This window comes from Pelmatolapia mariae, linkage group LG1 (genome assembly GCF_036321145.2).
Source record: "Pelmatolapia mariae isolate MD_Pm_ZW linkage group LG1, Pm_UMD_F_2, whole genome shotgun sequence".
In the NCBI taxonomy this organism is placed as follows: Eukaryota; Metazoa; Chordata; class Actinopteri; order Cichliformes; family Cichlidae; genus Pelmatolapia; species Pelmatolapia mariae.
In genome coordinates, this window is record NC_086227.1 from 35,308,344 (window position 1) to 35,334,260 (window position 25,917).

A 25,917-nucleotide genomic window follows, 5' to 3' on the forward strand; every position below is an offset into this window, starting at 1 on the left:
ATAAATGGGGAAAAACTGTAATATTTGGTTTTGTTCTGCTTAGTTTAAAAAAGCAAACAAAACAACTTTGCCTTAGGAAATGTAGACAAATAGTGACTAAAGTCAACACATTGGTTCCTGCAATATCTACTTTTCTGATTAACATAAAGCTGGAGAGAATTTTATCTTTCCAGGGCTATGTTGGAACTAAAATCACAAAGATGAAGAAAATCTCAGTGAATAAAATTTAACCACATGGTATTTCTTTTCAGTTTCTGTGGATTAGGATGTCATATGATCCTGGGCTAGACGTTCAATAGTTAAAAGCACGAGTCTTGACTTGGCGTGTATGTGGTCAAGACTCATTCCACGCATTCCCGACCTGATTGGTAACTGGAACCACAGACAGAATTAATGAATTTTATCTTCCCCATGTGTTTTATTCCTTTTTATTGTCATTTGAACTCATACAAAGACTTATCAACACAGAGCTATGCAGGACCAAGCACAGAAAGGAACAAAGGCAACCTGAAAGCTTTAGAAAAACAGGTACCATAAACCTCTGCAGATACACTAAGGCATTTAGAATTATTAGGCACTGTAACATGAACACAAAGATGTAAAAAAGATGATCCTCTGCATCTGTTAGTACACTTAACAAAATATGAAGCATTCACTGCACAGACTTGTTACACACTCAGTGAGGCATTTTCCTTCATGATTTAGCATAAATGGCACTTAAAAGAAAGTAACAGGTAAACAGTAAAGAATGTTACGTCTTCTCAGTGAAACTGCTTAAAAACTTTTAGAATTTAAAACATTGAAATGCAGCAATATATAAGTTCGCTAATGGATTAAGCAAGGCTAGTAAAATACATTCATTCAAGAAACAAACCAAGGACTCTCGCGTGCAAAACAACATTCACAACTTGACCATTCACAAAGTAGCTCTACAACCTACAGCTTACAGGTAAATATATATTTTTGTGTTTTTTATTACATAAATAATTTGATTATCAAATGTGTATAAGAATCTACTTTGTAGATAAAGAGAAAGTCCAACACGGCAAAGTGTCAGTAAAATAGGGAATGTGACTAAGATAAAGACAGGTAGATAAAGAGTAGAAACCCAAATGTGGGATTTGATCAGAGTCACTGTAGGGTGACTGGCTGTCCAAGTGATGCAGGAAAGTCATCAGTCTGCCCACATTCTTCCCTTCTACAGACATAATAAACTTTAACTACATCAAAATTCACATCAATAAAACACAGGTCATGCTCTTCTTAGGGAAGCGGGTAGGATGAATCACAAAGGTAAATGATACATCCTTGTATTTCTGGAACTTGGAGGCATATTGGTCTGTGGCATAACTGGTACATTAAGCAAATCTAAAATACCAATATTTGTGCATTTAAAACTGTGTCCCAGGAACGGCACTCAGCAGAAACAACAGTCCTCAAAGACTGTCTCACAAATACAAATGACAGTAATACATAACCATGGTACACATATGATTTTTTTTTTTTTTTAGCAGCTTATATAATATTGCATTCATCACACCTCTCTTCCCAGACATAATAAAACTCCTCTATACTATTAGCATTCCCTCAATCACTGTTTAACATACTGCAACATAGTTTATTAAATCTACATCCATAAAATCCATGAATTTGAAATCCCGAAACTGATCAGCAGCCACTAATTTCTACAAAACTGTGGCAATAAGAGATTCCTTCCCATATACAGTATGCACAGCTATGCTCACTGTGTACAGCTCTGTACACAATGGCACTAACAAGGGAGTGCTTAACCCACAATCAAATCACTGCCTTGCAGTCAAGCAGAAACTGGGGCTGGGTGTGTTTGCACAACTTTGTTTTCTTCTTCGATTCGTCTGGAGCATGTTTTTCAGAAAAAACAAAAACAAAACAAAACACTGAAATCGCAGCTTAACTAAGAAGCCAGTCTCAGTGCTCCGTGTGTGTGTGTATATATTTTAGTTTTTCCCACAGTGCAGTTTTACTGTGCTGTACATATACTGGAATGGCACTAAATGCTTTTTTATTGTGTCTGACGTACAGTGCAACTTGCATCAGATACAGAACTGTGCTGGGAAAGCACCCACATACCATCAAGGGCACCAATATACAGTATTTGGCACAGCCACTTTCCAAAGCAACATACTACATACACTGCTGCTTAGTATTCCAGTGGAAACACCAAAGGTCACTGATAGTACACAAAACAGGTCCAGTATAGGTACAGCACAGTACTGTATACTGGGCTCAATATGCGTACTGCAGACAGTAACAGCTGCAGTTAGTTCAGTAGAGGCCACTGTCATTGTTGTAGGAGCTGGAGCTGGGGAAGGTGGGACAAGGTTTATTCCAGGGCAGAGCGCCGGCCTTGTCTGCTGTGGGAAGGCTGAGGGTGCTGGCACTCTTCATCTTGTTCTTTAAACCCCAGCTGAGGAATGATGACTTCTTGGCTACTTTGCGAGACTTGGAGTTCTTGTCATCTTCATTATAGGCCAGACAAATCATGGAGTAGGTCTTAGGCAAGTTTCCACAGAAGGTTGCACTCTTGGTAGGCTATGGTACAGACAATGAAAATGACATTTAGTAAAAAAAAAAAAAAGTGTCAGTCAGTATTTTGCAGAGTTATTAATATTTATTTATTTTATTTTTTTACACTGCATACCAAACAGTCCTAATTATTTCATCAGTCAATGAGTTATTAATCAGTTGTTAATATCCAAAATCATAAAAAAAAAACCTATTGTGAATAGTTATGAGGGGTTGCAAAACAAGTACAGAATAAATACATAACCTAATGAAGTTTACCACCTTTTAAATACTTGTAGAAGTGCATTACTTTTTAACATATTTTCATATAGTTTCTTAATTTCACTGAGGCACTGTTTCTTTCCAAATCATGCCACACTGTGGATGAGTTTAAACCTCAATGATTTTAGCTCTTTGTCCACATGTTTAGGCTACTTGGCTGGTGAACTCACACAGCAGTAATTTGTTTTAAACACACACGTAGGTCATAGTCAAGGTCCTGTTTCTCATGGGAAATGATATAAACCATTTACACTGATACCTCCAAGGAGAAATCTGAAACTCTGGACTGAGCAATCACTTTGCACAAAGACCAATTCTGCCGTCACCATTTGTTAATCAAACAAAGCTGTTGATAACCTTTCCCTAAACACATTGGACAAAACGAGGGCCTTGCATACCATGGCAGTGCTGTTGTCCATCATGCTGACCACCTGGATATCAATCCCCTCCTCGTCCACGTCCTTCAGAAGTCGCATCACGTCACTCACGCTCATCCACTTGCACTCTGTGTCACCCACAGCAACAATGTAGTCACCCTCTTTGAGGCCATCAGCCTGGAAAAAAACATGACAAAGAAAATTGAGTTACAGGGTGAAATATCCTGATATTGTAGAAGAGTAAACATTTACAAGTCATGTTGAACTACTTTCCTTCAACTCCCTTGAGGCAGCTGCAATCAGCCGAAAAACAACTGAAGTTTAGTCTAAAGTGGGGTTTATTTGGGGGGTGGGGTTTTTACGCCTTATTTTTTCAAAAGGCATAACTCATCATTAGCGTGCTGCAGAGCACTCCACTAACATGATTTCACATATGTCTACCTTATAATGTGATACATGTCCACCTAAGATAGGTCAAACACTAATGACCCAGCAAGTTCTAAATAAAAATCCTATTTAATGCAGTATTTAAAGTTATGAATAGTCTGACCTAGTTAGCTTATGCAAGACTACTAATCTGTTTCTCTACATAGCTTGCAGGGCCTAATAAAAGTCAGCTCTTTGTCAGCACCTCTTAATGAGCTGTCAGACTGCTGGCTTGTAGAGAGTAAATACTCCCTGATTCTTAATTAAATTAGCAGTCAGAGTAGCTGAGGAACAGGAGGAGGGGAAGGCCTCCAAACATTCTTTGAGGCTGAAATCCTGTTTAGGCTTCCAAGAGTGACTTTATTTAATCAAAGGCTCATTGAGTAGATAAGATCGAAACGTATTTGATATTCTGCATGGAAGCACAACTGAAAATTCAAGCTGTTAGATTTTCCACAGCAAACAAAGCTACTCCATGATTGTAATTAATATCGAGAAACCTATGCATCTGGTTTTTAATCAAATCTGCCAAGAGCACCAAAAGTGGCCAAAAGATATCTCTCCTGTGCTCTAAAAACAATGTACCTTGTAAAATTAAGATGAGAACAGATATGCCAACCAGTGCGTGATCATAATTTAACAGAGTAATTTCAAAAAAGGAACTTCCAAAGGACTAATGCATTAATTATGAATTACACAGAAAGTTAATAAAAAAAAATGTAATGTTGATTGTTACATGGCACCACACAGACAGTCACTTAAAATCCTGTATATCTACTCCTGTTCATTCAGTGGTAGGAAATAGAGTTTAACTCACAGCAGCTGCACAGAGAGGGTCCAGTGAAACCACCTGAACTGGTGAGTCTCCTTTCAGTGTGAAACCCAGGTCTCTGTCGTCTGAGCGAACCCGTATTGTCCGTGGGGCAGTCCACCGCTGCTTGGCCGAGAAGACTGACAGCGGGCCCTGTGTGGAGACAGAATGTGGATGCTGGGATTAATAAGGCTACAGGTATTCTTGACTTAAGAAGATAATATCCTGTTGAGTTTGATTTCAGTGAATGCTGCAGGGGAAACTGAAAATCCAATATAATGTCTTGGCTTGTGCCCTTAATACTCACATATTTGAGCTATATTACTGTAGCAGTAAACGGCAGGTAAAGGGCCAGAACGGTGGCTACAGTCTTGTGTATTACCACTTCAATTCAGAGGAGCTGGAAGTCATATGACTGAAGAATTAATGGTACCTTTCACACACCTGAAATTATTTTTCCTCAAAATTTTAGCAGGGATGTCATTTTTCTGTATGATTAGGCAAAAAAGGCAGTGAATCCTTTGAACAAACTGACACTCGTGGAAAACCTTCTCAAAATGCTGTAGGTGTTATGCATCTATCCTTGAAAGTTGATATTTCCAATAATACTTTCCATTTAGGCTGCCCGTCTCTAACACACTTGTTATCTGCTGGGAAAATCTCTCCTCCATTGAATCCTGACACTCAGTTGTACCTAGTACCAAGACGACTCTTATCGCGCTGGCTTTAGTAATCACCAGAGTGATTGTTCAGCAAGATGGTGCCAGATTAAGCTTTTCAGTCCCACATTCCTCTTCATATCTCTGGGAATATGTGCTTGCTGCCGTGACTGCTTTTGTAACTGGCACCAGACAGGTACTTATTCACCTACTACTGGAAATGTCAGCTGTGACCCTAGGCCCCCCTTATGAATGATTTCAGCTTTCTTAAAACATCCCTTTCAAACAAAGTGAACAGAAGATTCCAGGGTTAGAGAGAGAAAAATTGTTAGTCACCCATCCCCCCCTACCTCTCACCACCACCATTTATGAAAGGTACAGGAACATTACTTAATGCATTTAGCATGAAAGACTCCAAACTTGGAATGCGAAAAGTTTGGGAGTTACAGGAAAATGAAGTCAACCTTCAATCTCAAGGTAAATTCACCAACTTCAGTAGAGATTTTTCCTTCAACAGAAGCAATGAACTGTAAAAGGTTCCATTTTCTCATCTCCCTTTTAAATACCACAATAACCATGAGCAGACTTAAAGCAAGGTCCAGCACCTTTGTCCATGTTTAGTGTTAGTTTTGCATGAGTCCAGAAAGTTTTGGACACATCAGAGGAGTTTTCATGTGCCAAAGCTTCCAGAAGACTCATCCTTGGTTGGTTGTATTCAGAAACAACAAAAAATACACTCTGGGTGTTAAAATAAAATAAATAAATGAAACTTTTTAGGACAAAACACAAATCCAGAGGCATTTAATGTCCTTTAATGAATAGACCAGACCAACAACCATGTATGAAATGTGTGAGTAAATCGTTAGTAACCCACGTACCAGCCTCTGGAAAAAGTCGATGACTTTCACCTTTGCAGCTGCGGGAAATTCCATCTCTGCTTTGTGTTCTGTTTTAGCTATAAAAAAGAAAGTAACAAAAATAAATTTATCACTCTATAATGTTTACCGTCACAACCACATTTCAACTGTTAAGAGAGATGGACAGGGAGTTGGCAGTATAAACATTACGTCATCTCTACTTGGAAATAAATGCCACTTATCAAAGCTAACTGCAGCAGGTGTGGCAGACAATGCAGCTCCCTTTTTATGAGCTGTTTCCTGAGAGACAGTCCTCCCAAATCAACACAGTGTTTTTGCTTCGCTTTAGTGCCTTTTGTTAGTGTTAAGTGTTAGCTGTGGTGACACTAAGGTGAGTGTTCGGTTTCTGTGATTACCAGAGGATGAATAGCTTTCACCTCAGTGACATTTATTGGAGATTCAAATTAACTTTAAAATCATTGACAAACTTATCATGTTTCCTTGCATATATTTTAACTCTTCTTATTATAACTTATTTAAAAACTAAACAAAAACAACTCACAGATGATTTCTGGGGCCTCCATATAATCAGGGAACTCTTCTTCATTTTCATTTTCACTGTGCTTGTTGAGTGAGCGCTGGTGACTGGCTTTTAAAATTTCCTGCAGGACCTCCAAGTTGTTGGTATTCTTACACAATCCATAAATCCTCAAAGCCTCCTCATGACCGAAGATGGCACGACGGATGTGAGCTTTACCTGCAGAGGAGGAGAAAAATTCATCAAGAAAAGTGAAGAAGACAATAAAGAGGAAAGGAGGGACTGAGATGAATAGGCAGAGCTATTTTGTTCCGCTTTGTGCTTATTTTACCAATCCGCTGACGTTCATCTTTGTTCTTTAAGATGTCCAGAGCAGTGCATCCCTCAGGAAGGCTATCATACACCTGTGACAAGGTCTTCTCCTGCTTGTCCTCATCATCGCCCGGACCCACTGAACACACAGAGAGCAAAAAAAAAAAAGAAAAAAGAAAAAAAAATTAAGCAACTGGAAAACTGTTTTATATCTCTCTTTTTAAAGCATAAATTACAAGCAGAACTATTGATAGTGATTTTAATTATTATGTGGGGTTTGCATGCTCTCTATCGGTACTCCAGCTTTGTTCCACAGTCCAAAGATCAAAGTCAAAAGTTGACAGTAGGTGTGAATGTGAGTGTGAATGGTTGTCGTTCTCTATGTGTTAACCCTGTGAAAGACTGGTGACCTGTCCAAGGTATATTCTGCCTCTCACCCTATGACAGTTTAGATAGGTTCCCTGCCCCCAATCCTGAATTGGACAAGCAAATGAATGTTTTAAAAGAAGTTTTAAAATGCAAACTTTGTTCATATATTCCATCATTCAATCTTCCTTTTCTGGTTCACTGGATTTTAAAGTTTTAATTAAATATATTAAACCAAAAGCATCCGGAAATATCTTTTCGCTTCCTGAGTTTTCTGCTTAGCAGAGACAGTATAAGGAATTTATTTGGAATCGTTTGTGATTAATCTGTTTACTACAGCAATCTCAATTCAGCCCTGCTCTGTAGTCAAGGCCTCTCTACAGTCCGGTGGTTAATTGCTCTATTCTCCGTGTTCACACAGGAATCTGTTAATGAGCTGCCAAACCCAAAGCTGCTTCGTTCCGTTGTTTCCTTTATTCAGTCTCGTCCCACTCACAGAACCATAGCCACCCACTCTGCTCTATTTTGTTTTTGATTTATTCATTTCCAAATGTACATGTAAAGTACAAAAGGAAAAGAATAAAAACATACAGCGAAACAGTGCACATCAGTAGAAAATTGCATTATGGAGTTGAAATAAAGCTGGAGATAAGAAAATCACCTTTCCTTTCCCTCACACTCTCTCACTTGGTCCCATCTAATTATGTAAAGAGCAGTAAGAGTCTACATAACTGTTAATCCTGCAGAAGTATACAGCACTTACACTCAGTTGGGGTTTTTTTGTTTTTTTTTTATTTTTACATCACCTCAGCTGTCTTTCTTTCCCTTCTCATCATGACCTCTTTTGCTGTCTTTTTTGGGACTCTTTACAATCGTGTGTATCTCTGTGCATGTGCATGTACCTGTGTGTGTTTGCATGCATGGATCTCCTTGTGTGTCAGACAATTTGTGAGTATCCCCAAAGAGGCATTATATAAAAGCATCCAAGATGGCTGTGGCACAGGGACGTAATCTGACATGACCAACCCAATGGCCCATACAGCACTTTAAGAGATCAGATATTCCAGAGAGCTCAAGAGGCAGCCCAAATCCTGTTACATCCAGCCTTGAACTGCTGTACACATTAACAACCAAGAGCCAAATATCTACTACACACAACCCACATGAAACTTACTAAAGGAGAAATGTATTAACAATCTTTTAACATAAACAGTTTTTCAGGTAAAGAATACATTTGTGTTGTCTAAGCAGAACAACACAACAGCATTTTTTTATATGTATCTATGAAGAAATAAAAACTTCCCCCCAAATCCCACTAAATCAAAAATTTGAATCTCTTCTTACACTGGTGGTCCAGCAGTGCTGAAGCTACAAAGTAGTGTGCCATGGAGCGGTAGTGGTTGGTTTTAATTTGTGACATGGTGGACCAGAAAAATGGCACGTTGTCTTTTACTGGTGTCTGGATCATGCACTGATGGACTTGGTCGTAGATTTCTGAGACCTGGCAGGAAGAGGATGATAGAGTTACATTTAAAAGTGCATTAAAAGCACCGAGACAGGTACAAAAAATAAAAAAAGAACTGTGGCGACATTATCACTTTACATTCACTTTAAGTACAGTAGATCTTTCTAAGTCTGGAGCAAGAACAAGAGTATTACTTGTATATAATGTGAGGACTATGTGTGGCTTTGCTGAAGTTTACCTTTGCAGCCTCTTGTGCAACTTTCATCAGAGAGTAAAACTGGTTTCGGATGCCAGGTAGTGCAATCTTCTCAAACAAGCACTCTTGAGCCTGAGCAAGCATCAGCCGAATCAGCATACTGAGCATGGCTGGACTCATGTCGTAGCTGGGGGTGTGGGTGAAAGTCTCCTTAAGGTTATTCAAGACACCTGGACAGGAAAGAGCAGTCGGCACAAGTTGAAATCTAATTAGTCCAAGGAAACTATAATTAGTGCTAGTTATTTAAATCATCAGAGACTTAACTGAGAAAAGAAGAAGAAGAAAGAAAAAAAAAAACAACTAAATTACTCCTACACTACATGGAAAATTTCCAGTTTTGGGTTCTATTTTGAAGCCTGCAGGGAGAAAGCCTGCTTTCTCTTTTCCAGCCTCAAGTCTGGGTCAGCTACATAACAAAAGCCACTTTCATGTAATCTAAGTCGTCATTTAATTCCAAGGTTATAATGGTAATTTCAGAACAGAACCTCTCGTTTGGGATTTGGTTGACATGAGCTATATCTGGAACATGAGTATTTATGTATCATGTCTAGCCCACATTTGACTTTGACAGTAAATTTTTGACACTAGAAGTTTGATATTATAGTTAATAGATTGGGCATCCGCCATATCTCTCTCGCTCTCTCTTTTTTATCAATTACTTAATTAGAAGAAAGCATATATTTTGCTAGTCCACAAAACGACAGATGTGGTTCTGCTGGTACTTTAACCCTAAGTACTGACACCCTTTTAGACAGATGTTTTAAAAGGTGCACAGGTAGACCAGTGCCTTTTTGCTGTTAATATTATTTCAGCAAGATTAACTATATCTGTGTCTGCCTGTTAAACACTGAGCAAAGAAATAAACATTAAATTAATTCAATTCAATTCAGTTTTATTTATATAGCGCCAAATCACAACAACAGTGGCCTCAAGGCGCTTTATATTGTACAGTAGATCGTACAATAATAGATACAAGTTACTTTGGAAGAAATAAGGCCATGTCCACTCCAGCTAAGAATTTATGCCTACTGTTTGCCAGATAAAAACCTGGCAACAGTGAGTTGCAGACAGCTTAATAACAGAGCAATGCCTCAGTACAATTCGCATAAAGACTTGGGAACTCCTACAGTAGCTGGCTTCTCTCATTCACATCACCTTTTGCGTCCTTGGCTAAAGAGCCCTGCAGCAGTTGCGCTACACCTAGCATTCCTGCCTGTAAACTCCCAGCTTGGATTACTACAGGTTCTTGGTCACAATGTTCTTCATAATAACATAATTGTTTTCCTTCACACAAGCCTAAATTAAAGCCATCAAAGCAACATAGTTGAAGCAATATCCAGAGCTATAATTATAGAGCAATACTGCCCACACTGCAAAGTCATAAATCTATCAAGAAACTTTCTGAAACCTTTGAGGGTTGGACAGCCTCTTCATGTTTTTGGTGCTTCCTGGAGCTCAGCCACATGACAAGAAACATCTACATTCATTCTCCGTCACGGAACAGAAGTCAGGGTGGAAGCTGGCCAATATTCTGAAAACAAACCTGTACTGCAGTGGTAATACTTTTCTGAGAACTGTGTTATCAGAGAAGCACTGCACGAGGGTGAAAAAAAAAGTCTTTCGCTTTGAATGAAACCCTGTGCCTGGCGCTTTTTCAGCAGTTAAAAGAAGTTCTTGCTGTCACTATTTATTTATTTTTTCCTTCTTGGCTTTCTTTTCTTTCTTTTTTTTTATATCTGCTCCTTTTACTCAAAGATTCAGCTTTCGGTAGCAGTGTTTCAGACTATAGAGGAACAAAAATAAACATAACTTTAAGAAACAAAAGTCTGACTGTTGGCCTTAACACAGGCTGAAAAGAGAATTAATATGACTGCAGATCATCAGTTCATCACGTCTCTGCATACCTGCAGCTTTCTGGAAGGAAGAAACAGCCTCCTCCAGGCCAGTTAGTGTCTGTCGATTAGCACGGGTACCGATCTGAGAGTAGAGGGCGGCCATGTTGAAAAGGATACTGGCCTTCTCTAGTGACAGGTTTTGTTGACATAGTGGCACTCCTGTGAAGGAGTCATACCTAAAGGAAAGTAAACACAACATTAATGTGTTAAAAAAAAACCTCATGAAGATAAACAGTCCAAAGAATATAACACAGGGTGTATGAAGTGAAAAATATTTTTAGCAGCAATATAACAGCCTTTCTGTCACACTTTGTGTGTTGTTACATTTTAATGTAACAGCATGTATATCATATTCTTGTCTATATCACTTGTTTGAAATGCTTCAAATTTGCTTCACAGCTAAAGCTCTTTAAAGTCTTTGAGCTCTTTATCTATGCATTTATCTTTGCTAGAAATTTCAATTTAATTCAGTAGCAATGACTAACATAAGTAACATGACTAACACACAATAAAACCTCTCTGAAAAGAATGCTTGCACTTCATTGAGACTCCTTTGTGACTCTTGAGTGTGGAATTCTTATAAAATCCAAGACAGGATTTGTCATCTGATATCACTGATAAGTTAATATGTCTCTCAAGCCGTCTACTGTTTTGCTTTCTAAACAGGATTTCTCTTCCAGGCTTGATACATGACAAAAAAGCAGCAGGAGGTAAAAAAAAACAACAAAAAAAACAACAAACTGCTGTCAAATGTTTCCTTTTTATTTATTTCATAAGGAAGTTTCCAGTCGAGTCATACCAGTTGACATGGTTTCAGGAAAGCACAGGTGTTTATGGCACCTCTTTGCTTACTTTGAAGTCACTGGATATAGTCTCACCTGTTTCCTTTCTGTCAGAGGTTAGAAAGACAAGGTGACATTTGCACTGCTTGCTTTGTCCAGTTTTGCTAATTAGGAAATGACTGCAGTGTACCATGTGAAGAAGATGCCTGTCTGTCTGATTGGGGAGAAGAATCGGCTCTCTATCAGAGGAAGATGGCTGTAGTATTTTGCAAGCAGCTCCACCCCGGCCTCACTTCGACTTGGTGTTCTGCATGCCTAGGATATGTAAGACAAAAGCATATGTTCACAAGTGGTGAACGAACACAAAAGACCATCTTTTTTCTGTGCTACTCGATCATTATCATCTCCACTGTATTTGTTAGGTGGCAGAAATGTCAAGAATGATCTCTCACTCCACCTGTAAATTAAAATGAAGTTAACTCCGCAGCTAACTGCACAGGAAATATGTTTTTGTAGTTGACCCAGCCCATAAAAGTTCAAGTCAAAGGATTTCATGGTTTTTTCCCGTGACAGACATTTTATGAATAATGGGTATATTAAACACACCTGTCGCAGGTCCATGAAGTCAGCAATCTCATCTTCAAACGTCTTCCCGTCTTCACTATAGTGCTCCAAGATAAAGTCCTATAAAAGACAGAAAGACAAAAAAAATCAGCATGTAAATACAAGTTCTTTTTAGCATTTAGGAGCTTAAGTTAAGCATACAATCTGTTGGTTACACAGTGGCTTTTCTCATACCATCACTACATAGTACAAAGAAGACAACCCTGTGTTGTTTAGGCTGGAGAGAATTTCTTTTCTCTCTGAGCCAGCCACATTGGGAGAGGTTCGATCAAATTTATAGCCATATTGTGAATACCCCCATTAAGGATGATTAACTGGAAAATGTTTATATGGATGAATAACTTTTATCTTTACTGGAATACACCCTTTACTGTCAGGAGAACTCAGGTTTCTTAGAATTGAGAGCAACTCTTTGTACTTGGAAGCTTTTTGAATAAGGCCGCAGGTCATGAAAACTGAGGCATGATTTCAGTCAAGAAGTAGAGCAGAATTAACGTGCTCGGAGATCTTTGTCAGAAAACGTCTTACATGCCCGTCAACAATCCAAAACAGGATGCGACACAACATAAACGTGCCAACTATGACATTTACAAGCGGGCTTACCCCATTTACGAGAGTTCAACTCGTCTTAATAACTAGTGACCCACTTTTAGCTTTTTCCTGATCAGGTGATGAACATTCAGTGAAATGACAGTAACATAACATGGCTGCAGTCATACATGCGACAGACAATATGACTGAAATACGTAATTCAAGGATACTTAGTTTCAAGGATATATATGCAAACATGCAAACTGAAAATACTGCCTACAAATATCAATCAGGTTTTGTTTTTGTTTTTGTAGCTCCATACCTATATTCCTGTTTTGACAGAAATTATAATACAATTTTGTTTAACTGATGATCAAAAGTGGTGTTTTGCATGTACCCAAGTATGCATTTCTGAAAGCACAACACAGTTTAAGAATGCCAAGTCGAAACTTTTGATGTTTCTTTTGTACCTTGAATGGAGTAGAGAAGTCAACTTCTTTTGTCTCCTTCAGGCCCAGAGCAATGAGGGGAATGTTGGCAGAATCTCTGAAGGCAACAAAGACAAATATGTAGCTGATCTGTGTAATCCATATGATATAAATTCACAACAAATCAAACACATGATAGCAGGACCTTTCATTTTTTTAAAAAAGGGACAAAATATTCAATACAAGTAAGGACAAATAGAAAATATACCAGTGCAACAGATCGATGGTTAAAAAGACGTCTCTATGGTTTGTGTCAACATATCAACCAGGAAACACCCTTTGAAAGCACACCAAGCCTTAGTGGGTATATCAGGTCAACACTGTTAGATTAGTAAATATTAAATCACACTAGTCCCAGCAGTGACAGCTTTGTTGTTGAGAAAGTTGGCATTTCAGTTTAATCTTAGTGAAGTTTAGTTTCATAGGAGGTACTGTACAAAAGGATTAGGCAGATGGTGTTGTGAAAAATCTGTTAGGATTTAAAGGTGAATGAGGCCTCCCATGTCCCTCACTGTTGATTAATTATTCAGGAGTTGCAGCTTTGCTTCAGTCTGTCTTTCTTCTAGCTACTAGCAGGTTTTAACCTCCGATTATTGCAGCCTGGCAAATAGTAAACAGAGGCTACCATAAAACACTCATAAAACACACTGTTTTGATCTCAGCTACAACCTTAATGGTTTGGAAATTTTCTGGTTTTATGGGGGTCCTTGTTAGTGACAGATGGAAAGCAGGTTCAGCTTGTTATCAGAGCTGAGAGACTATAACCTGACAGAAACCTGTTGCTAATCACAGAGGCATCATAAAAAAACTAAACTCTCTCTTTTCCTCAAAGCAAAATAATGAGCTGTTATTAAAAATTGTATTTAAAAAAAAACAAACACCCACTTCTGGAATTGCCTGATACAAACTTCAGGCTCAAAACCACTTATGTTTAAAAGGATTAATTAACGATCTCAGACCTCATAAGAGACATGATTTTCTGTAAATTCACATCAAAAGGAGTGGAGGTGAACTACTGTGCATTGTTATTGCAAAATACTGTTCTTTACACGAGATGTTCAACACTCAGTGATAAGACAGCATTCCTCTGGCATGCTGACATGCCAGAGGAAAACTTCATTCATCAGTAACACTGGCAGAGAGAGAGAGAGGCTGCAGTGTAATCCATTAGTCCTTGTAGATGAGATCACTCTGGACTTTTCTCTGGCTTGGCAGAGGTGGGTCCATGGGGGTTGAGTGTATCTGTTCCACAGGGAATCTAGAGGGAAAATGTTACAAGCCTCTCAGAGACTTGCTCCTCCTCACACACACGCGGGAAACAGACAACTAGTAGTCAAGGGAAGCTGTGGGTTTAGCTACACAGAGCCAAGCACTTCTTAAACCCTTTAAAGCAAAAGGTTTCAGGCTGTTGCAATCTGTTCTGACTTCTTAGTATACACCGACTAAGAAGACCTCTTAACCTGTTTAACTAGAACATGTCAATGAGGCTAAGAAGTCAGTGTGTACTCAGTTTGGATATGTTGTTAGCAACCGGATGATGTTAATGAATACTAATCTTCCCTTAAGGTGGGACAGATGAAAACGTATATTAAAATAATGTTATAAAACTAAAAACATGTGATTTTATGTGTTCAGAAGTGTTAACTTCATAAAATGATGTTATTAATATTAACTAAATTTATCTGAAGTTCTAAAACTCTGATGATATTTATTACTGAATTATTAAAGTATTCGAAATTGGTGTCAGAGGTCACAGCTGAGCTGAGCATCTGATATCTTTGTGTATTCTGGACAATAGACAAGAGCAAATTATTCTCTCTTACGCAGCAAAAATGAATACGGTGGCCTGCAATGCTGACATATTATCTTACTGTTTTCATTAGTAATCATTTTAATTCTGCTGATTCAGAAATGTTCTAGGAAAGTTCATGAACTTTGCACAAAGGAACTGGACAAATCAGCAACACTTTGGTAGTGTGAGTGACACTGACGAATCATTTACACTCATACATTGAAATAATGAGCAGTGCTAGTGAGTCCATTTCATTTTTACTTCATAATCTATCAGTGATGAGCCAGGTTTTTTTTTCCTCAATAGGGCAGTTCAGAGAGAGCAGAACAAACAAATGTACATTACATGTACTGCCATCAGGCCACAGACTGTATGACACTTTGTGTTATGCATTGCCTCATGCCACAAAGGAGCTGAATCTAAGAAATAACCACAGAAAGACACTATACAAAGGACAGTAGACTAGTGGGAAAGACTGTTGGAGACAGGTGTTGTGTTTCTGTAGTTAAGAGTGAGGTTGTATTTCAGGCTGAGAGGAGGAGGAGGCTAACTCTCCATTGTGGCTGTACAGCGTCATCCCTATGAGACACCTGCTAGGCAATGACACGAAAGGACTTTCTCAACATATCTAATATTCTCCAGTTTAGGCTTCCCATACACCTGTGCATGAGGCGCTTGTTGACAATGAGAACACTATGGACCTAAATGGGTTTTATTTTAAACAGACCCACAATGACAGTTTCAGAGGTTTCCTATTGTGTGTGCCGTGAGCAGGTGCTTCTCTAATAGTCTGATAAGGAGACTGAAGAGAGGCTGTTTGTTCCAGCACTAATGAATCTGATCCCATGAGACTGATCACGCTGGGACTAACAATTATACTGAGAGGCAGCTGGTGAATTTGGAGGATCTAAATAATTTTAGTGGCTGATGCATGAGGTTTTCTTGATGTCCACAAAGAAAAGGGGTTTTTTGCATTTAAGCAAGATACAAACTACCACAAGCAACACCAGTGTAAAACACATAATACACTCAATTTTTGCCTCCCTAGATTCCTAAGAGCAAAGTTCATTGTCCTCCCTGCCTGGTACCCTGCAGACAGGAAACCAAATTTATTACAACCAGGTTGAAGCCTCCTGGTGCTTACAGCACTGAGACTCTGCAGACCAAACAAACTAATCTGGGCTTACTGTGGAGCCAACATGAGTTGGCATTTTAGGTTTTATAAGGTCATCTACAGATTTATGTCAGAAATTACAACACTGCCCTAACTAGGTCTTTAGCTCAACAAATCGCTACAACAGTTTTTAGAATAGGAAATACACAGTTGGATATTAGAAGCATTACACCTTGTCACCTCAACAACCTTGTTAATTTGCTCAGTATTTTGTTGGGCAAGGATGGGAGGACATAGAGCTAACCCGAATAACAAATCATATGTAACATAGACTGCTCTACCTCTACTGGGTGTGCATTTCTTTCTTATTTTATTTTGTTTTTATTTTATTTTATTTTAGTTATTTGTTTGTTTGTTTGGGGGGGGGGGGGGGGGGGGGGGTTGTTGTTTTTACACACAGAGTTGTGTACCATGAATTTACCTCCCGGCACTGACAGTAACGTCCTGAGAGATCCTAATAAGACACCCAAATATTCTGATACCATCCACCCTACTAGCCACACTGTTCTTTGAGAATGAGCATGCATCACTGATCACCACACGTAAGTGGTCAGAATGGAGTGGGCAAGCTACTGGGTGAGCTAAAAACAATGCCACCGAAGCTTCCGAGGGAACAAACTCATCAGTCAAAATTAAATCAGTTATGTGTTTTTGTTTTTTAATAATGATTACACTTCATATTTTCAAAATGGAAAACTCCACAGTTGTTTCATTTCTTTCTGGAATAAAACCTACCCCATGATTACTTTCAGTCACCCAATTAATATTCTTTACCCACAACTGGCTTAAACTTGTTTGGTTACTTCGTAGCCACGAGGAAGTGTACTATTTGCAGCACAAACAGATGCATCTTCAAATAAAAATCTGTCACCACTTCCTCATCAAGTCCTTTGTGTCTTGCCAAAGCTTCATTTACACGTGAGTGAGAGAATGATAACATGCATCAACTTCTTTTATCCAAACCTTATAAATCTGGCAGGTGTATTTGGAAAGAAAATACTAGAATCTTTCACTGTCACACACCCATACAACACACACCTGACCGTCACACTGAGTGAGAGAATGCTTTTTGCCAGATGATCATCTTGGCTTGCATACAAATTCAACTCAGTGTTTCCTTGTTGCTCTGTGCATTGTGTTGCAAAACCTGATATTCCAGTTTAACAACAACACCACTGTCTTGCACTTTGTCTTTGTGGTTCCTTCTTAAACTTCCACCCCCACCTTTTCCTCCTCTGTCATCAAGAGGCTTTCGTTTGAAAGCGTGCCAGAGCCATCTGTCTCTTGTAGGTTGTGAATGTGTGTCTGTTGTCTTACATCTCTATTTTAATGGTAATTCATAATTTTTCTTTGTGAGTTTGGATCAGTGGTCACCTCACCACAAGAAAACTGGGACCAAAATCCTTTGTGTTGAGCTCCTGGAGATGTGTGGATATTTTAGCATGATATCTATTTGACAGCCTCCTTACATGCACTTAATGTAAAACTACAATTATTCTGAAAATTGTAAGCAATTATAGCCTATTGCCAGCAGCTGAATTGCTACTCACAAGAAAACTACCATCTATTTTATACTGGTGGAACATACACAACAAATGTCTATGTGGTGAACAATCTAGGCCACAAAACGAGTTGCAAATGTGAGGTCATAAGAGTTATAAGGTCATAAGTTCACGATTCCTTCATTCTAAAACCCTTTTTAAATTTTGAACTGGAGCAGTAGAAAAGAGAGGAGAAACATTTGTACTTACTGGTTGTTCTGGTAAACCTCCACAGAGCTGTTGAGACCTTCCAACTCGCTCATCAGAAGCTGAAGGTTTGAGTTAACGTAGCTCAACTCCAAGAGAACCATTTCTTTCACCTTGCTATTAGATGTAGCCCTGCAAACAGGTGATTGTAGAGAGAGAAAGATTGAAGGGGGAAAAATGGAGAAGGAAAAAAAAAAAAAAAAAAAAAAAACTAGATCAGCCTTGTTATTATCCATTCTGGCTCAGCCAAACCTTACTGCAGCTGATTATTAAAACAAGCGTGTCTCTTCTGGTATTCTGGACCACAGATCTGCGTCACTGCGGCCCACTGTACACTTGCTCTACTCTTCGGCACGCATGCTTGACAGATGTCTCAGACTATGTACATGTCACTACTGTAAGAGGACTGCACAGAGGTCACCTAGGATCTGGTCAAGGACACGTGTGTGTAAATGTTAATCTCTGATTTCCCTGCTTTTAAAGCCTAACCATTCTGAGTGAAATATGCCTAGAAAGGAGACCCCTTTTGAATCACACTAGTCATTAACTTCCATGTGACCATCTGCTTCTGCAACAATTACCATTACTTGCACACATTTAAATGTTTAAAATGTAGTTCGCATTTTTTTTAAGTTAGAAGGATCAGTGCACTAAATGTGCCATTTGCATACAGCTTTGTGTACGTGTGTACATGCAGGATGTCTATAACAAACAAATGGATAAGGTGTGAGCATTTGCTGCATAGCAAAGATAACCCTGCACCAATACCTCTGCATGTTTGTTAGTGCTAACATGCATGCACAGACTGGATGGAACCTTTGTTATGTAGAATTTATGTTACGTTGTCAGTATGTGAAAACAACCTGCAATTAATGTGCATTCATGGAGACACAAGATAACACAAAAACACACACACACACACACTATGTTTATCTACATTTTACAGTGAATCCTAACGAGTTACCTGTCAGTCATAATTAATGGGACACTCACACATACTCATCCCCACCTAAAACCTGTCAGTCTCGAGACTCTTTAGAACATATCTGTCACCTGATCTCCTTCTACCCTGTAATTACAGAGGATTGCATTTTTTAGACATGAAAGGTGACATGTAATGAAGTCCTACAAGGCAAGGGTTGGAGGAAAAAAAAACCCTGCTTAACGTAAGGGTAAAAGAGCAGGTACAAAATAACCACCCACCAGAATTAACCACAGTCAGGTTCAGTGGATTCCCTTTGTACGACATGAAGCTAATAATATCCAGCAGTCTGGATTTTGTTCAGTCACACTGTAAAATACAAAGGTCACCACATGCTGAACTCCACACTTTATACTCTACCACAGCCTGCATCACTTCCTGTTGGCCTGCTGAAGGGCTTCTGAGGAGTTTGGTCTGGGGAACAGATCATGGTAGTGGAGGAAGAGATCCTATGGTTTGGACAGAACAGATGTCTGCTAGCCCAGAGGCTATTATTAATATGTCATTTAAATATCTAATATCATCCTGCAGTGTGTGGGAATCCAACTGTATGCCAGCATCTGTGGTTGTCTCTATCCACTTCTTTGGAAAAGCTTTTTTACACTTTTGGCAGATTGGCAGTGTGCTGTACTTTACCCTCAGGGGCAGCTAGCTGGTGGAGTTTTATAACTAAAAGCTTTAAAGGGCGACTCCACCAATTTTACATATACATTTTCATTTTAGTACAATAAGGGCTGCCATGACTGCCATCTGCAACTATAAAGCAAATGTGAAAAAAATAACCTTAAACCCCTTGTTCCAAGCGGCCTGTATAGCAGGTTAATATACCTTTATCCTGCTAGTTTACAGTTGCTTCATTCAGTACTGACCAGGTGGGATGGTCTGTAAAGTTCCACTATTGGAAATTTTGATTTTTTTTTTATGTTGTCTTGGTCTCTGCTGTTTTAATTTTGAGAAGAGAAGAGAGACAAGAATAGAAGAAAACCAGTCTGACCAGACTGACTTTTGCTGAAAGGGAGGAATGCAGAGCAAAGCAGAAGAAAAGAAAGGAGGCAGAGCACATAATGGGTGTCCTAGTGGGATAAGATTGCCAGGATATGCACACTCTCACACACACAGATGGAAGAGCAGAGGAAGACCTCGGGTTAGATTGCATATAAGTTTAAGATCTTTAAAAAAAAATAAGAGCAGAGAGAATACCTATAACTCAGAAGTAAATCCATGCTGTTCTCTGGGCTGCAGGTGGGTTGGCAGAGGGAGACACACACATACAGACACACACATTTTCCTCTGACCTTGCCTCGTCAGAATATGTCAAGTACTAAAGGAATGTGCAGACTTCAGAGGCTGAGGGCAGGCTTAGACAGACCTAAAGACCATGCAATAACTGTGGTATCCATGTACAGCAGTATTATCAGACAAAAGGAAAGAGATTTCTTATCTTGTGCCATCACACTCACGAGCACAGTGATGAAAGACAATGATTCACTCTTCTAGAGAAAAGCAACCTTTCATCACAAGGTGCTTTCTGACATTCATACCACTAAACAACATCCTGGCTGACAAATTTGCATTATCCTTAAAGTCCATAAACACAAGGAGGATGCTCTAACAGGTAGACCCTAGGATAGAAAGCCTCAAATAAACACTCGTCTTATAAAGTTTATAATTCATGTGTCAGAGTTGTACACTCAGCTGGGGAAAGCTTTAGGCTTAATTTCTCACATCTTGCTCTCTTGATTTCTTATAATCACTATAATAAAATGGATAAAAGTAAAGCATAAAGTAAAGAGTTCAGTAGATCCTCCTTAATCACATGTCACTGAAGCTCTTTGTTTTCAGATTACAAGGAATGCTCCTCTGCGAGATTGTTATCTCTCACTACCATTTACCCTGTGTCATTTCAATTCTTACCACTATAAATTCACAACAGCTCATGACAGAAAGACAAAAGTGAGGCCAGACATATCAACAGCAACAGTTCCCTGCAATGCAGTGACAAAGGCTAGCTATAATGACGTAACATATGCAAAACTACATGTGTGCTTGGATTCTTAAACCCATCATAGACTTTGCTCTCCTCTTTAAATATTTCCACTTCAGAATGAATCAACTATTACTTAAAAAAAACATATCTACTTCAAGCACACACACATGCACACAGTAAACCCATATATTAAGTTGGATGCACTTTGTTCTTACTTGAGCAGATTCTCAGCTCCAGCCCTCATCCTCATCTGTTTGATGATCTGCTGGTTAAGACTGGCTCGTGTGTTCTGCAGTTTGCTGCGTCCAGTCTGTGCGAATGGGTTGCAACCCTGAAACACAGGAAGGAAGAAATGAGTCAGCAAGAAAAAAAAAACCAACAAGAAACCCATCTTCTAAAAATGTAACAAACAGAAAAACGTAATGCAACAATAGAACAGTTTTACATATTAGAGAGAAACATTGCTGGATGGCAACAGTGGCTTCCCTCTTTGCTCTTCTGTAGCAATTGGACAACTACAAAGCTTCTGATACCAAAAAAATTTGTGCCTTCCCAGCAGATTCTGCATGTTCAAAACTTCAGCTTCAATTTACTATAAAAGATCTATTATATTATTACTTATTCAATGTGATAAAATACTTGGCACTCTTAAGGTTTCAACATTTTTCTTTCTGTTAAAATTTTAGGGCTTTTACATCATTTTTAATTTTTGACGTAAGAAAAAAAAATTACTCAAAGTTGGTTGTGGAAAGAGTTTCACCTTATTATGTAATAACGTGTATCAATTAAGGCACCTGCTGTCATTTTCCATGACTACACATAGTGGACCCACATGGACTATAGCGGTACTACGTGTCCTTGACTTTATCACAAACGTACCGATCTAAATAAGTTAAAAGGTTGTCATTCACAGCAGCTCACATAAACTGGCACCAGGAATTCATTCTCACTGACTCACTGAAGAGCAGAGGTGTGGTCTGTGGTTTATTTTGGTTAGTGAAAAAAGCGTGATGTGAAGAGACCAGTCAGCACAGTAAAACTAGTTAGATTACAGTATGGGACACCTCTAAGCTGAAATGATCTGACTCACTCTGAGGTCAGCAAAAGAATGAGCTTTAGTTTCTTTTGTAATAAGTAATAAATGGACATAGTATGTTTAATTTCTCTGTCCCGTTTTAAATGTCAACAATGAGGCACAAGTTTCGATTATTACATTTTTTTTCCATAACAGGGAGGATTCCCACAATCATGGTCAGCAGAGGAGAAAACAGTCTGAGTAAATTTTACCAAAAATTTCAGAGTAATGTTTAAATGACTGTTACACTGTACAATATAAATGAACATATCTACATAACAGCTGAAGATGATCTGTGCCCTGTACCTCTGATTAGGTTTTGAATCTAACAGCCAAACTCCCCAAAAAACTAAATTAGTTACATCTGTGTAGGATCACCATAGCAACAACAGCATAATACTAAAGACAAAATATTAATATAAACTTAGGAGTCTGTAAAAATACTTTTTGTAATGTAGTATTGCTTTGAATGCAGTCACCATCTCTTCACTGATAATGTGACAGTCTCTCACTGCCTTCCCACTACCTAAACGGACTTAATTCACTTTGTAAGATGTTGTGTAACAAAAACAGAACCCACACTTCGTTAACACTTTAATTAGTTCACAAGACTCTCCGGAAATTAGATGTTTTGTTATGTCTGCCACAAAAACAGCTTAAATATTCTTATTTATTACAGCTTTTCCAAGTAAGGCTATGGATGTACGTGCTTCTCTGTCACACCTGCCAGATATTTTACAGATAACTGAGTCTCAAGTCGATGTTGATCTCAGAGACTTCCTGTAAAATGAGTAAGCAAAGGTATTTGTCGTGAGAACAAATTTCAACACTGCAGGTCAAGTGGCTTCAACAATAGTCACATTTAGCATAATATTTTAGTCACAGTATAATGTACTCTCGAAACCAGCCTGCCATAGTTACTTGGTTCATCCTGTTCAAACACTTGAACCACCTGAGGGCGTAATGATTAACCAAGTCTTGTTAACTACACAATAGAAGAGTATTGAAACTATCAAGGGTGTGGCAAAACACAACAGATAATTGTAGAATGACGGCAGGCTGAAGACGTTTTGTCCTGTCACGTCAATCGTGACATCACCAGCAGCAGTATGTACCAGGACAAAGGAGTGGCTCAAGTATGATAGTAACCATAGCAGGACATTTTCCTACGTATACTTTGTTACTATGCTACAAAACTTTTTGACATCCTATTAAGTGACACATGGAACTAAACCACTTGGCTGCTTATGCTGCTGCTGCCCTTACTAACCCACTGATCCGAACACTGAACTGAGCCCCTCCTACCCACTGGCATACTTGAACAGAACAGTCTTTCTCTACAAGTGTTCAAAACACTTCATTAGAGCAAAACACAAAGGCCATTACCATATCCATCAAACGGCAAATCAATCTGGTATTATATAACTGATTCTTCATAAAGGACATGTGGAGCAATAATTCATGGGATAGTTGGTTTATACAAGTGCTGATTAGGACTGGCAATGAGCCAGGGAGAGGCTTCAGCCATGACCCAGTTCTGGTAGCAACATACTCACAGCTCCTGCTCAGTATCATTTAATGATGACATGAATAATGACAAGTTGAAAACTTGTATTTTCCCTAAATGACTCTTCACTCTGAATCCATTCCACGTCTGCATACTGCTGTCAAACAGTGTGTTCTTGTTTCAATTCAAAGACGCGCATTTATTTCAGGGGAACTACTGCATGAGTAAATATTTGTTTATGGCTTCATCTCATTTGTCATTTTCCAATACAAAACTCTACTGAGGAAATCTAAGTGTGCCTCCAAGTCAGCTGAGCTTGTCTGGTTTGTGAACCAGGACACATGTTGTCAATTTGTGTCTGTGGTCTGGCTGAAGGACACCCTCAGGCCAGATGCTACGTCAATCCTCTCACTGGCCAAGGAGGATAAGGAGAAGAAACATGCCTATTCGGCTTTTTGTTCTGCCATCTTTCCATTCTGCAGCCCAAACAGTCGGACACCAGCCAGCTGGAGGTGAAACGGTGGAAGGCTAGGACGGAAGCCCCGAACCACAACAGCTCCCTGGAGCATCTGCTGGAGCCGGTGAGGCCTTGTAAATCATTACGCTCATTTTCACCCAAGAGTGAGAGAGGAGCTCAAAAATGGAGGCAAAGATCGACTCGACTTCACTTAGTTAAAATTTGACCAAAAGTTTCCAAATTGCAAATCTCTTCAGCATGACAAAATGAGGGCACAGAACTCATTATTGTGTGGTTTTAGCAAATGTGCAAGCATTTTTATGCCAAGGCCATGAAAGTAAAACACATGAATGTTCAATACAGAAATACACCGAACTAAAAGAAAGAACTTAAAATGAAAAAAGTAGTTGCTTGTAATTTCTGAAATGCCTTATAATAATAATAATATTTTGGAGTCTCCCATCATGTCTTGTGGCAGTGCCAGACCCCGGCTCCCACTGACCTTTTTATAGACAGAGGAAGTGCAACACAGAGCCTAAATCCAGACAGCGTTCAGAAGGGGATTTGGTGGGATTGAAAGAAACAAAGGCTGTGTTCAGATGTCCATCTAAACAAGCTTTTTCTATAAAAACACATTTCAGTGTAAATGTAGAAGAATGAGACACAGACCACAGCATGGCAGTCAGGCAAGCCAGTAAAAACACATTAGATAATCACTCTCTCACTGCCAGCTGCCTTTCTCATGACCTCAAACTGGACAGACTTGGCGCTCTGGAAAATGCTACAATCCCAGGTACTTGAAAGGGTGAAACCAGTTGGAGAGGTTTCTCTGCTGATCCTCATGCAGGGTTTGTCAATTATTGTGCAATGACAATTCACAAGCTTATTTACAGCATGAAACTGTCAGTTACACTACAAGGGGTACGTTTTTAACCAAGTCCCATTTAAAAATGTATATTTTACATCACTCTGCTGATGAGGTTATTCAGATTACCTCCCAGGAACTGTGAGATACAACCATTAAAAAGACCAAAGGTTTGCGCTTTACTTGGCCATCAATTTCTCTTAAATACAATGATCTTCTTTTTTTTTTTTTCTTCAAACAAAGTAATAAAAAAAACCATCTGTTTGATGCCTCGGCAGTAAGGCTAAACTGACCAAAGTCCACCAGGAATGTCAACAAATTCTTTTAACTATCAATCATCCTCACACCTCCCTGACAACAAACAGGGAGTTGATGATGTTGACTGTAGGATATTTGGCCGCGGCTCCCAGTATCAACAAGTGCACGAAGTACAGCTATTCTGGGTGTAACACACACACACACACACGTCCATCCACGGACACCTGAAGCTGACAATGCTGTGGTTTCTGCTGCGGCTGTTGGTGACAGATAAGGAGCAGTTTTTTGTACTAGAAAGACTGAAATCAAGCATCAACTTATCGATTTTTATTACATCTAATACACCACAGAATAATTTACAATGATTAGTTAGTTTCTTTGTAAAGAACTGAAATGGGAAGAAAAATATAATAGTAACTAATTACTCTTTAAGTGGGAAGCGGAAACAATAAGTTGGATATAAAAAAGGGGGGTTCATTGGGAAATGTTAATTGTTTTTAACATTAGCACAGGCCTTATTAAACGTTCGGTTTAATAAGTTAAAACAGCACGTCAACAACAAGCCTAACCTTAAGTCACTATTTTCCCAGGTTAAACTTAACAGTACACGCTGGATATATTACTGTAGGGATACGTGCCCTGCTTTTGTTCTCAAAGTGGAAGGACGAGAGTCAAAAACTCACCTTTTTGAAATAAGTTTTGTCTCCGCCGCCGTCGTTGATGCCATTTGGTAAAAGAGCGTCCGTCATCCTGAAGGCACGCACTCCAAAAACCTCAAGAGGAGAAAAAAATGTATTCTTTTTTCTTTTTTAATTAACCGCTTTTAACAACAGGTGAGAACCTCTCTACACCACCAATA

General features: G+C 39.0%; 1 protein-coding gene across 1 annotated transcript; it reads right to left on the reverse strand.

Annotated features, from left to right (window-relative positions):
- Positions 1–317: 317 nt before the first annotated feature.
- Positions 318–25,917, reverse strand: rhpn2 (rhophilin, Rho GTPase binding protein 2). The gene is made up of 15 exons (XM_063480114.1): positions 25,742–25,917; positions 21,112–21,227; positions 17,931–18,059; positions 13,196–13,271; positions 12,177–12,254; positions 11,761–11,885; positions 10,798–10,964; positions 8,876–9,063; positions 8,517–8,673; positions 6,826–6,945; positions 6,519–6,713; positions 5,978–6,054; positions 4,447–4,593; positions 3,225–3,380; positions 318–2,571 (listed from the first exon to the last, which is right to left on the reverse strand). Exons 1-15 carry the CDS (start codon positions 25,805–25,807, stop codon positions 2,305–2,307), a joined length of 2,064 nt encoding a protein of 687 aa, XP_063336184.1. The 5' UTR covers positions 25,808–25,917; the 3' UTR covers positions 318–2,304.